The sequence below is a fragment of the Mustela putorius genome, unplaced genomic scaffold (genome assembly GCF_011764305.1).
Source record: "Mustela putorius furo isolate JIRA1106 unplaced genomic scaffold, ASM1176430v1.1 tig00004035_pilon_pilon_pilon, whole genome shotgun sequence".
NCBI lineage: Eukaryota > Metazoa > Chordata > Mammalia > Carnivora > Mustelidae > Mustela > Mustela putorius.
In genome coordinates this window covers 1,713,540-1,725,024 of record NW_025422171.1, presented here as the reverse complement: position 1 = coordinate 1,725,024, position 11,485 = coordinate 1,713,540, and the positions used below count along the sequence as shown (strand labels likewise).

Genomic DNA, 11,485 nt, shown 5'->3' with positions numbered 1-11,485 from the left:
AAGTGTTCAAACACAATGCTACACAGAAGCAGCTCTAAGGAGTGGGAATGTAGTCAGTCATGCTTTAGGAATAAAAGCCATTTCTAGGATTATCTGCTATGTTGCTGGGGCTTTGCCAGTCAATACGCATATACACGAGGAGCAGCATCTACTATGTGCAAAGTACTTTAGTGTAGTGGAAATGCAAAAAAAGGCTTAAACTGTTAGTAATTCCCAAAGAGGTTTACAGTATGCTTTTACAATTGAATTATGTTACTATGCAAACAGATGTGCCCTGCTGGTGCATTTGTTTGGCGGGAATGATGGAGAGACTAGAAAGGAGGGCAGGAGAGAACCAGCCAAACCCTTAAGACTGAGGGAACGTTCAAGGCACAGGGTACATTAAGAAAGAAACTCTGTCTAATGAAAAAGCCTAAAGCGGGTTTTTGTGTGTCACCAACCTTACGTTCAAGGACATTCCAGGGCCCACCCCCAAAATGTTTTAAACTTATCTGAGGCAGGGCAATTCTGTGAGAATCTTGTTCTCCTCAAAATATTTCCGGGGGAGGGGGGCCTGGATGGCTCAGTGGGTTAAAACCTATGCCTTCAGCTCAGGTCATGATCCCAGGGTCCTGGGATCGAGCCCCACATCTGGCTCTCTGCTCAGCAGAGAGCACCCCTCTCTCTCTCTGCCTGCCTCTCTGCCTACTTGTGATCTCTGTCTGTCAAATAAATAAATATATATATATATATATATATATATATATATATATATATATATATATATTTTCGGGAGGTAGACCTTAATAGCCTAGGTTCATTTTTCAGGACCTTAAAGAGGCATCTTAAGAACCACCACTAGTCCTGTTGCATGAGAGATGACCCAACAACTGTGTATGGTTAGGTGCGGACATTTAATTACCAGCCAATTTTGTGAAATGAGCAAGTCATACACCTCTTGTCTGATGCAGAACAGGTTTGAACCTGTGAAGCTGGGTCCCTAAACAGCTCCCACCATTTCCATCCCAGCAGTCCCAGCACCAGACCCTGTGCCTACCCTGGGCATTCTGAGCCCTGTCTGTGAAAGGAGGGCGCCAACTGGGTCTGTACGTGGAACGCTAGGCTAGCAGAGGAAGCCTCTCTGCTTCTCCTGGAGGAGGTGTCAAAGGATGGAGGTAACTAATAAAAATAACCTCTTCAACTCCTATAAATGGTCATTAATAAAGAACAGTAGTCACTGTGCCTCCAGGCTGCTCTCTAGGAGAAGGCCCTGCACAAGTACCTGGACGGCTATAAGAGAGTGCAAGTGTCCAGGAAAAAAAGGAGTATGTGTCCTGTTAAAAACACAACCTGTCCCTAACACTGATTCCAGCGAGTCCTCCTCCTTCGAAAACCTCGCTAAGGGCTACAGACCCAACCGCCCAGTCCTTTTTCCCTAGGGCGCTTTCGGGCTTACTGGCCTCCCACCCGGAGCACGGGCTCTGCCAGCGACCCCCCTGATCCGCCAGGAGACGTGAGCCGCCCCCACCCTTTCAAGACCTGGTCGGGCCAGCCCCCAGAGCCCGGCGCCCCCGAGGGAGGGCCCGTCCTGCAACCCATACCCCCAGCTCCCCGCACCCTTGAGGGAGGGCCAGTTCTACACCCCCAGCTTCCCGTACTCAACCCTAGCTCTCCGCGCCCCCGAGGGAGGGCCCTCCTTGCCCCCGGCGCCCCGGGGCGGGCGGGCGCGCGTCGGAACTCCGCGCTCTCGCGCCTCGCTGCCAGCCGGGAAGCGTCAGGGCAGAGGCGGGGTGGGGCGAAGTTAAAAGGCGCTGCAGGTGGGAGCCTGGCCTGCACCCGAAGCCGAGCGGGAGCGCCGACTGCGCATTCCCGACACCGGCCGAAGAGTCCGCGGCGCCCCAACCGGACCTGCTGCCGGGTTGGGGCGGAGGCGCCGCCCTGCGCGGAGAACCCCGCGCCCCGGGATTCTGGACCCCCGGCCTCAGTTCCGCCGAGCAGGTAAGCGGGAGCCAGGCACGCTGCGACCGGGACGACGCCCCTGAATGCTGGCGGCGGGCTTGGGGGCGCGGTGATGGAGGCGGTGGGCGTGCGGCGCCATCTCGGCCCTTCGCCCGCAGTAGTTGCCCCGGAGAACCCCGAGCAGGTGAGGTAGGCAGCCTGTCACCTCTCTGGCGATCTTGGGGGCGATCGCTCCATGGTGGACCCTGTGGCTGCAGGGCATAGTTGCCCTCCGATCGCTGGGCGGCGGGCAGGGGTGGGTGTCCGCGTGTTGAGGTTGCCCAGGGCAACCTTATCTGCTGTGGATCCGCATCATAGAGCGTTTGTTGGGGCCGCGACCGGATTCCTGGAGTCCTCTGCGCACCAGAAGGAAAGAGGTTGGACGGGTTTGACTTTTACCCTAGATGGTCCCGCTTCGACCTGCACAACAGGTTTGATAAATACACTACCTCGTGTGTGTCAGTGGCCAGGGTGTGGACCCGTGCCCCTTTCCCCCACTTCCTTTGCTGCATTTTGGGTTTTCTTTGCTTTCGTGCAACCCTGACGAAGTCCTGCTTGGATCTGGGAAAAAGGAAAGCCGGTTCAACCGGGCTAGTGGATAAGTCCCAGGTGGAACTGACCCGTTTGGCTGCGTGATGTATGCCCAAGGAACTTGGGAAACGCAGATGACAATAATGCAATTACTGGACAATTACTGGACAACAATAATTAAGAGTCACTGGTGACACATGTCAGTTAAAAGGTGGAGGCACCAGAAGGTACTTCCTGTCTAGTGAAGGAGAGGAGTCCCAGGTGTTCCCTTGCATCGCATGTTTTGACGGGCCTGGCCTCCTTTCCGGATTGAACTTCAGGTGAGTGTGGCCTGACTGCAGTTATGAAGGCTTGTAGGGGGTATAGGCGTGCAGCCACTGCAGGGCCAGTGACTGCAGTGTCCCCTAGGTCTCACTGTCAGTGTAGTGCTTGAACTGAATGTTATCATGTATCATTCATTGTTCTTTCCCTTCAGTAGACTTTATGCCATAGAAGTTCTTTCTTGCCCCAGTTCTAGTAGAATCTAACCAGTGTTCTAGAAGAAAATGTCCTGCCCCAAAGCAGTTTCCTTAGAATTGCAGGATGCTGCTCAAAACTGCTCCTGTGGAGAGCTTTGTCTGTTGTTTGGATCAGGCGGAGCCTTTGGGGGTGTTGTTTGAACCCTGCCAAAGAGGAAACAAGGAAGTTATGAAGAGAGAACCTCAACACTCTCTAGCCTGTGACATAACTGAGGTGGGAGTTGGGACCCCCACTGGGCCAGTGGGGACAGTGACCCTAACTGGGAAGACACGAATCAGTCCAGCAGCTTCACTCATGTTTTTATTTTAAAACCAACTCTTGTACTGGTAACAGTGAGTAACAGTGACTTCATTTTCTTTTTCTTACTTTTTATGTTCTGAATTATAACAGCTTTAAGAAAGAAAAGAACTGCAGAAGTCTGACTAAACAATTGAGTAGAGTGAAAGGAAAATCCTTACTTGCAGACCCTCACCATGCACCTTTGATTCAATCTGAATAATCCAGGAGTTATGAGTGGTTTGTAGACATTAGTTAAAATGCTAAATAGAATTAAATTGTGGGAAAATAATTTTCAATACAAGCGTCTTGGTCATGAGGCCATAATTTCCAGTGGCTGCATTATAATTTATCAGGATTTCTGTTTTACTTGCTTGAACCGTGAGAATGGAACTGAGTCCATGGAGCACCTTTTCCTTTTTTATTTTCATGGTCATTCAACTCAAGTTAGACTTAAATCTTTGGAAAGGACACAGGTTTGCTTGAATAAACAGAGATTGCTTAATGGAAAATGTTTTAACTCTTGGACTCCTCAAATGGATTAAGAAACGCATGTAATTTTATGAATTGTCCATGTTTATATTTAGACTCCGTACATAGAAAAAGTTATTTCCTTCTTATTGAGTTAATTTTGAAGAAGTACATAGATCCTAAATCCATTTTATCACTAGCTGTTACTCTAAAAGGACAGCTGATGAAATTTTGAGTCATTAAATTTAAAAATCAGAGATAAGGTTGTCCCTTGAATGACCTGAGCTTTCAAGAGACAACAGACATAGATTCTTCTTGATTAAAAAGAGAATTTGAGATTTTTTTTTTTTTGGACTGCTGATTTGTGGGATAAAGAAGCATATCCAATTTCTCAAACTCCCTTACTCTTTTTCTCAATTGCTCAGGGAATGGGCTTGAGGTTTGGGATTGGGTATTATCACTATTTTGATAAGGAAAAGAATCTACACTAAAGATTTTATTTTTATTTTATTCAAAGTATGAAGCCTCAGGAAACTGGCAGTCTCTAGACTTTCCTCATAACAGTTCTGGGGATAAAGAAAAACTACCCACAAAGGTCGTGCAATAGACACACGGGAAGTAGTTAAAGAAATATGGCCACATCTACGATTTTTCCATCCACAGGTGACATCGTCACTGAACTGAAACTGTGCAAAGATTTATATTCATATCATTACTGTCAACATTGGCTTTTAGCCAATCAAATGGTGTAGAAGAAAGCCTGAAGCCCTTGAGGAGGGATCCTTATCTAATTCTTCTCCAGGCCAATAAGCTGTGAGTCCTTGGAAGTAAGGCCCAGATGTGCTTGTTATGCTTTGACATTGTTTTTTCTCAATATAAAACCCCTCAAGTACCCAAAGCTAATGTCGAAATCATGAGAAATGTATTCTGTTCTCAAGTCTATTAAATATTCAATGAATAACTTTGAAAAGGTCATCCAAAGGGAAATAGAACTTTCTAGAAAGACACTTTCCCCCTTTTTGTGTCTGCTAAGTGGTAAGACTATAATTTTAAAGCTTTAGTTTTGGTTCTGTCATCAGTGAAACTAAAATAGCATTGTTAAGCAAACTGGTTATGATTAAATTCTTAAGTTTTAAAACAATCAAGAAATTTTATTACTTAATTTATTTGAATTGTAAAAGGGAAGGAACCATCTATCTTCATAATGTTGTGTTTGTCATCAGAGGTAAGATTAATGGTTTACTTATTCTTAGAACTAGGTATCCAGACTGGAGCTTTAGTATCAAGAATGCAACATGGAGTTATTCACCCTGATTTAGATATACTACGAAACCAAAGACAGTTTATCTTTGTAACTTGAAGTGTAACCACATTTTTTTTTTGAGACAGAGAAAAAGAGAGAGTACATAAGCAAGGAAGCATCAGAAAGAGAAGAGAGAGAATCTTAAGCAGGCTCCCAGATCAGTAACACAGACCAGACGTGGGGGCTGGAGGCAGGGCCCCATCTCAGGACTCAGATCATGAGCTGAGATCATGACCTGAGCCAAAATCCAGTTGTGCGCTTAACCCACTCAGCCACCCAGGCGCCATGAAGTATAACCACAGTCTTGTATGGAGACAAGACTAGGGAAGCTAGACAGATGTATTCTTTCCTTGAAAGAGAGAGGCACCAGTTAAGATAAACTTCTCTTTCACCAAGAGTTAATATTTTACTTTTTATTGAAAAGGCTGCTCCCATTGGCTGTAGCCTTCTAAAGCATGAAAGGAAGGAGGTGTTTTGTTTACTAATACTAATTGCAAAGGGTTCCAACGGATGCAGCTATTTTGGAAAGTAATTTTCAAAGAGCGTTCAGCCTTCAAATCTTCTACAACCCAAATATTGATGGAAAGCTACCCCAGGAGTTATGTTTTTACAGGGAGAGGCAGATGTGGGTTGGGCCCAGTGGGTAGTCTCCTCCCCCTCAAGCCAGAAGTGGCTTCAACCCACTGAAAGTTCAGTTCAGGAGGAAGAGTGGAGCTGAATCTTCTAGTCAGCTTTTTCCTCTCTTGGGCTCCTCCAGTGGGAAGAGTGTCCTGGGGGTAGCCAGGCCTTTGCCATGACTGCAGCAAAGTATCAGGAAGTCTGGGGCAGTCCCTTTCCCTGACTGGCTCCTGACAGTTGTGAGGCAAGCTGTCCTTCTGCTCTTAGCACACAAACAATGATACACAGGACCCATATACACAAGACCCTCAGGAATGATATGGACTAGACAGAAGAATGAAAGAGAATTTCTTACTGTAGGAAACACGGGGTTGCATTCACTGTATGGCTTCTGGGCAGCGCACTTAGAGCAAGGGAGGGACAGAGACTATGGAGAGCAGCACTTCCTGTCATTTCTACTGTGAGAAGTAATAGGGCCTTTGTTGCTCCTGCAGGAGCAGATCAGGTGGTTTGTCTTTAGCCTGATTGTCTTGAGTGACCAGCAGGCTAGACACACTTGTATTTGGGCGTAGTCACTCATTTTTCTTAGTGACCTAGGCATCTCTTTTTCTCCCTTTAAAAGCCCGGGGAAATTACTGATTTTTAGTGGAGGTCAAAAGTATTATAAAATAGATTATTTTCTGTTCAGCTTTGCTACTTGGATAGAACTTCAGAATGTGTAATTTGGGCACCCAGAAAAGCCAAAAGAAATAAAACTACTGCCATAATTGTCCCTGTTTTTTTAAGAAGGAGAAGCCCTAAGGCATGGATGCCAACAATCCTGCTTCTAGAAAGCTGGGACCATATTCTTCTGAAGAAATTCTGACCTCCTGACCTCTCCCATGGCTTCAGCCTCTCCAGATTCATTCAGACTGAGTTGTCCTTTTGCACCTTGATTGGTTTGCTTGCTAGAAGGGCAGGTAATAGGTGGCCACAGGTGTGCTGTTGTTCACAAGCCTGTTGATAAAGAACTCGGAAAAACTGCATTCTTACCTGTGGAGGAATTTAAATTCTTTGCACTTTGGAGGGTGTAAGAAAATGTGAACTTTTATTTGATAAATCAAAAACTTGTTGATTGGGTCCTTAATTAAACCAAATTGCAATGTGGGATGTTTATTGGTTAATTACAGAACATCTTCATTTTATTAACAAATAGGATAGGTGAATAGCTTGATGTTTAAACATCAAAATGTGTTTCTACTTCCTGAAATGTTTCCAGGATAGAAAACAATTAGCAAAAATTAGGAAAATTTATTATAATGACTTTCATTATAAATTAAAAATCAATTTTATAATTCATATTATCCAAGATGAGTTTTTACTTTTTTAAATGTCTTAAAGATTTATTTATTTATTTGAGGGAGAGAGAGTGTGGGGGCTGGGGCGCAGGGGAAGAGGGAGAGAGAAACTCAAGAAGACTCTGGCAAGCTCGAGCTCACGACCCTGAGATCAGACCTGAGCCAAAACCAAGAGTCGATCACTTAATATACTTGCCACCCACGTGCCCCCAAAGATGAGTTTTTAAGATCAAAGATATATTTACTGTGGGCATTGAGAATCTCTTTTTCAGAAGGTAGGTACTAGCTCCATACCTCTCTTGTTTCATGTTTTTAGAAATAATTATTTAAATAATTTCTCTTTGATAAAGTAGGGAATAGTCTGCATTTTCTCTGTTATCAGGTAAAATTTTGCGTTGTGCTCTATTGTTCCAACCCCTTTCTTTTCTTTTGACTCAAGTATCTTATTTTTCTTTCTTTTTCATGTTTTTTTTTTAAATTTTACTCTTTTTTTTTTTTTAGGCTCAATTACTGATTAAATTTTTTGACATTGTTGTTACAAGTCTGGGCCCCTCCTCTTGTGTATAGTGATCTGGGTTGTCTTCCATCTTATTGTTGTTTGAAAATCTGAGCTCCTCAATGCTGCTGGAAGTTTCTCCCTCCCTTAGCTGACTCCCTCAGAACTGTATGACACACTAATGAATTGTCTGCACCCTTCCCCAGCCCCAACAACCCTTTTCAGGTCTTTAGCTGTGGAATTCTGCCTATCATTTCATTTTCATTGAAAAAATTAATATGCTTCCCTAAAGTCTAGGCTAAGTTAAAACCATAATTTGCATTTTCTCATTTCTGCCACAATGTAAGTGGTTCAATTTTAGTTTGAACTTAGGAATTTAAATGTTCTTTTCATATTCTGTGTTAAAACTTTTCCTACTCCATCGCATATGAACAAGTTTTAAGATCTATAAATATTTCAAAGTCCTTTATTGCTTTCTGGCCGGTGAAGTTGGAACAGACTGGTATGCTCTAAATCCTTCAAAACTATTTCTCTGGTTCCTTCTTCCCGGCTCCACTTCCTTGGCTTTGGTGAAGGTCTGCAGCATCTGGGAGCCCTGAACAGTCTGAGGGTGCTGGTTTGTTAAGTGCATTCCCTACCAGAAAACCTACCAGCAATCTAGGAGGTTGAAGTTATAAAAATATCACAGCATACTTTTTTAAAAGACTTTATTTATTTATTTCTTTTAGAGAGAAAGAGAGAAGCAGGAATGGGGTGTGGGGATCAGAGGGAGAAGGAGAAGCAGGCTCCCCACTGAGCAGGGAGCCCTGCATGGGGCTCCATCCCAGGACCCTGGGATCATGACCTGAGCTGAAGGCAGACGCTTAACCAATTAACTGACTAAGCCACCCAAGTGCCCACTGCAGCATACTTTAAGAGAAATTTGCTCCGGTCTCTAATATAACTATACTATTTTATAAAATCAAAGGAACTTTCCATTAATTAACCTTGGCTAATTTTTGTCTGTTTAGGAATAATCCAACATGGACTGGGGTACCCTACACACTTTCATTGGGGGTGTAAACAAACACTCCACCAGCATCGGGAAGGTATGGATCACCGTAATCTTCATCTTCCGTGTCATGATCCTTGTAGTGGCTGCTCAAGAAGTGTGGGGTGATGAGCAGGAAGATTTTGTTTGCAACACTCTGCAACCAGGATGCAAAAATGTATGCTATGACCACTTTTTTCCTGTGTCCCACATCCGGCTGTGGGCCCTGCAACTCATCTTTGTCTCCACCCCGGCCCTGTTGGTAGCGATGCACGTTGCCTACTACAGACACGAGGCTGCCCGCAAATTTAGGCGAGGAGAGAAAAGAAATGAATTCAAAGACTTAGAAGACATTAAAAAGCAGAAGGTTCGGATAGAGGGGTCCCTGTGGTGGACGTACACCAGCAGTATCTTCTTCCGAATCATCTTTGAAGCATCCTTTATGTACGTGTTTTACTTCCTTTACAATGGGTACCATCTGCCTTGGGTGTTGAAATGTGGGATTGACCCTTGCCCCAACCTTGTCGACTGCTTTATCTCTAGACCTACTGAGAAAACCGTGTTTACCATTTTTATGATTTCTGCATCTGTGATTTGCATGCTGCTTAACGTGGCCGAGTTGTGTTACCTGCTGCTGAAATTATGTTTTAGGAGATCAAAAAGAACACAAACACAAAGAAATCATCCCAATCACGCCCTAAAAGAGAGTAAGCAAAATGAAATGAACGAGCTGATTTCAGATAGTGGTCAAAATGCCATCACAGGCTTTCCCAGTTAAACATTTCAAAGCACAACGTAGCTGACTCATAACAAAAGTGGTGCCTTCTCCTAAAGGCAATGCCTATCTAAAAATCCCTCCCATAGGCTGAAGATTTTGTCTTTATAAATGCTTTCATAATACATAGATACTTGAGTTAACATTTTGTAGAATAATTGTTCCATTAATATGCAGCAAAATCAAATATGTGGTCTATCTCTGAAAACTAAGAAAGGATTACAACTGTGCCTTGAAGTAACTTTAACATGTTATGTGGACTGTCCGACATACTAGGTATTTCCTGAAAATGTAAACGTGTAACTGTTGTTGATAAAAAACATTTACATAGAAATTGATACTTTGATTAGTAAAAGATATTTTTATAGGATTGAATGTTTTAGTTCTGACTTTGAATTTATATAAAGTATTTTTATAATGACTGGTCTTTCTTACATGGGAAAACATACGATGTTAGTTTTATAATTATGCCATAAGTATCTAAAATTTGAACTTACAGAGTCTATCTTGTTGTAAATAGTGTTTTGCATTGTCTGTTGACAAACTTATGAACTATCATGATACTCTTAAGGTGGAAATTGTTCATTGTATAAAATATTTTTATTGCTTCCTTAATGTAGACAGAACTGTATGGAAGTAGGAAGCTTTTTAAAACTAGACAATTTGCAATCGTTGTGAACAGCTGACATGAATGTGCTAACCTCAATAAAGACTAGCCCCATTGCTTATGCCTTCATCTGAGTCTTGGGCTCAATGTGGTCATTCCTCACGTGGTAATGTGAGTTGGTTGGGTTACTTTTTTTATTATTTATTTTTTATTTTCAGCATAACAGTATTCATTATTTTTGCACCACACCCAGTACTCCATGTAATCCATGCCACTATAATACCCACCACCTTGTACTCCAACCTCCCACCGCTCGCCCCTTCAAAACCCTCAGATTGTTTGGGTTACTTTTGGTGGGCAGGCTGCTGGTTGTGTGGGTAGGTTACTTTTGGTGGGCAGGCTGCTGGTTGTGTGGGTAGAGTTGTCCAGGAGTTCAACCCCGATTCTTCTATCCTCATCAAATGAGCAGAAGCTGAGCTTAGCAGCCCACCCAGTTCTTAGCTTGGAGAGGATTTGTCTGCTTTAGGACACAGGGTCAGTTCAGCTCTTATAGAGAGGAGGTTAAGGAAGTCAGATGCAGCTCTCACACAAAGCTTGCCTCAAAGGAATCATTCATTATCTGAATCCTTCAGACCATGATGACTGAGATATGTACACACAGCTTCACACCCACAGATGAGGAAACCTTTCTCTCCAGGGATTTCCAGATTGAACACAGATGCCTGGATGGTGGGTGCTGGTGAGTCAGACTGGTAACTCTGGAGTGGTAAGACACACACACACAAACACATGAAACCGCCATGTAAAGGGGCAACAGTGGCATGGCATATTCTGCATGAGGAAGCCTAATGAATAATAAGTGTCCACAAGAGCTTGTTGACACATTGACATGTGTCATGTGGCTCTGTGATCACATCACATGGCTCTGTGATTCCAAAACATCTCTCCAGAAAAACAAAGTATTCTCATTTTCTTCAGAGTCCAAAGCAAATTCTAGACATATCATTTAACTCATAAATGCCTCAGTATCAATCTATAAAAACCAAAGAATAACTTTTCAAAACAAAACTATAATCCTACCATCCTATTAAAAAATCTAGTTAGAAGTCATAATTCCCAATGTCCTATAATGTTCTTTTCTTTTTAAATATCTAATCTTAGAATTATTTGTTCCATTTCTTTGAAAAAGATGGATGGTACTTTGATAGGAATTGCATTAAATGTGTAGATTGCTTTAGGTAGCATAGACATTTTCACAATATTTATTCTTCCAATCCAGGAGCATGGAACATTTTTCCATTTCTTTGTGTCTTCCTCAATTTCTTTCATGAGTACTTTATAGTTTTCTGAGTATAGATTCTGTGCCTCTTTGGTTAGGTTTATTCCTAGGTATCTTATGGTTTTGGGTGCAATTGTAAATGGGATTGACTCCTTAATTTCCCTTTCTTCTGTCTTGCTGTTGGTGTAGAGAAATGCAACTAATCAAATGAGGATCAAATGAAGGACAAGGTGAAAATACCAATCTGTATCAGAAAGGAACTGCGT

The 11,485-nt window shown here is 43.0% G+C and overlaps 1 protein-coding gene across 7 annotated transcripts; it reads left to right on the top strand.

Moving 5' to 3' along the window:
* The first annotated feature begins 1,561 nt into the window (after positions 1 to 1,561).
* On the top strand, positions 1,562 to 10,074 carry GJB6 (gap junction protein beta 6). 7 transcript variants are annotated; one of them, XM_013048838.2, is made up of 3 exons: positions 1,562 to 1,977; positions 4,438 to 4,601; positions 8,539 to 10,074. In XM_013048838.2, exon 3 carries the CDS (start codon positions 8,551 to 8,553, stop codon positions 9,334 to 9,336), a length of 786 nt encoding a protein of 261 aa, XP_012904292.1. In that variant the 5' UTR covers positions 1,562 to 1,977; positions 4,438 to 4,601; positions 8,539 to 8,550; the 3' UTR covers positions 9,337 to 10,074. The 7 variants fall into 7 exon arrangements, with proteins under 7 accessions (XP_012904292.1, XP_004778315.1, XP_004778312.1 ...); XM_004778255.3 differs by having other exon boundaries at positions 1,604 to 1,977; positions 4,438 to 4,587; XM_004778256.3 differs by lacking the exon at positions 1,562 to 1,977 and adding an exon at positions 2,295 to 2,408 and having other exon boundaries at positions 4,438 to 4,587.
* The last annotated feature ends 1,411 nt before the right edge of the window (positions 10,075 to 11,485 follow it).

Coding starts and splice junctions, on each gene's coding strand:
- GJB6 (XM_004778258.3), top strand. CDS start 8,551: ATGGACTGGGGTACCCTACACACTTTCATTGGGGGTGTAAACAAACAC.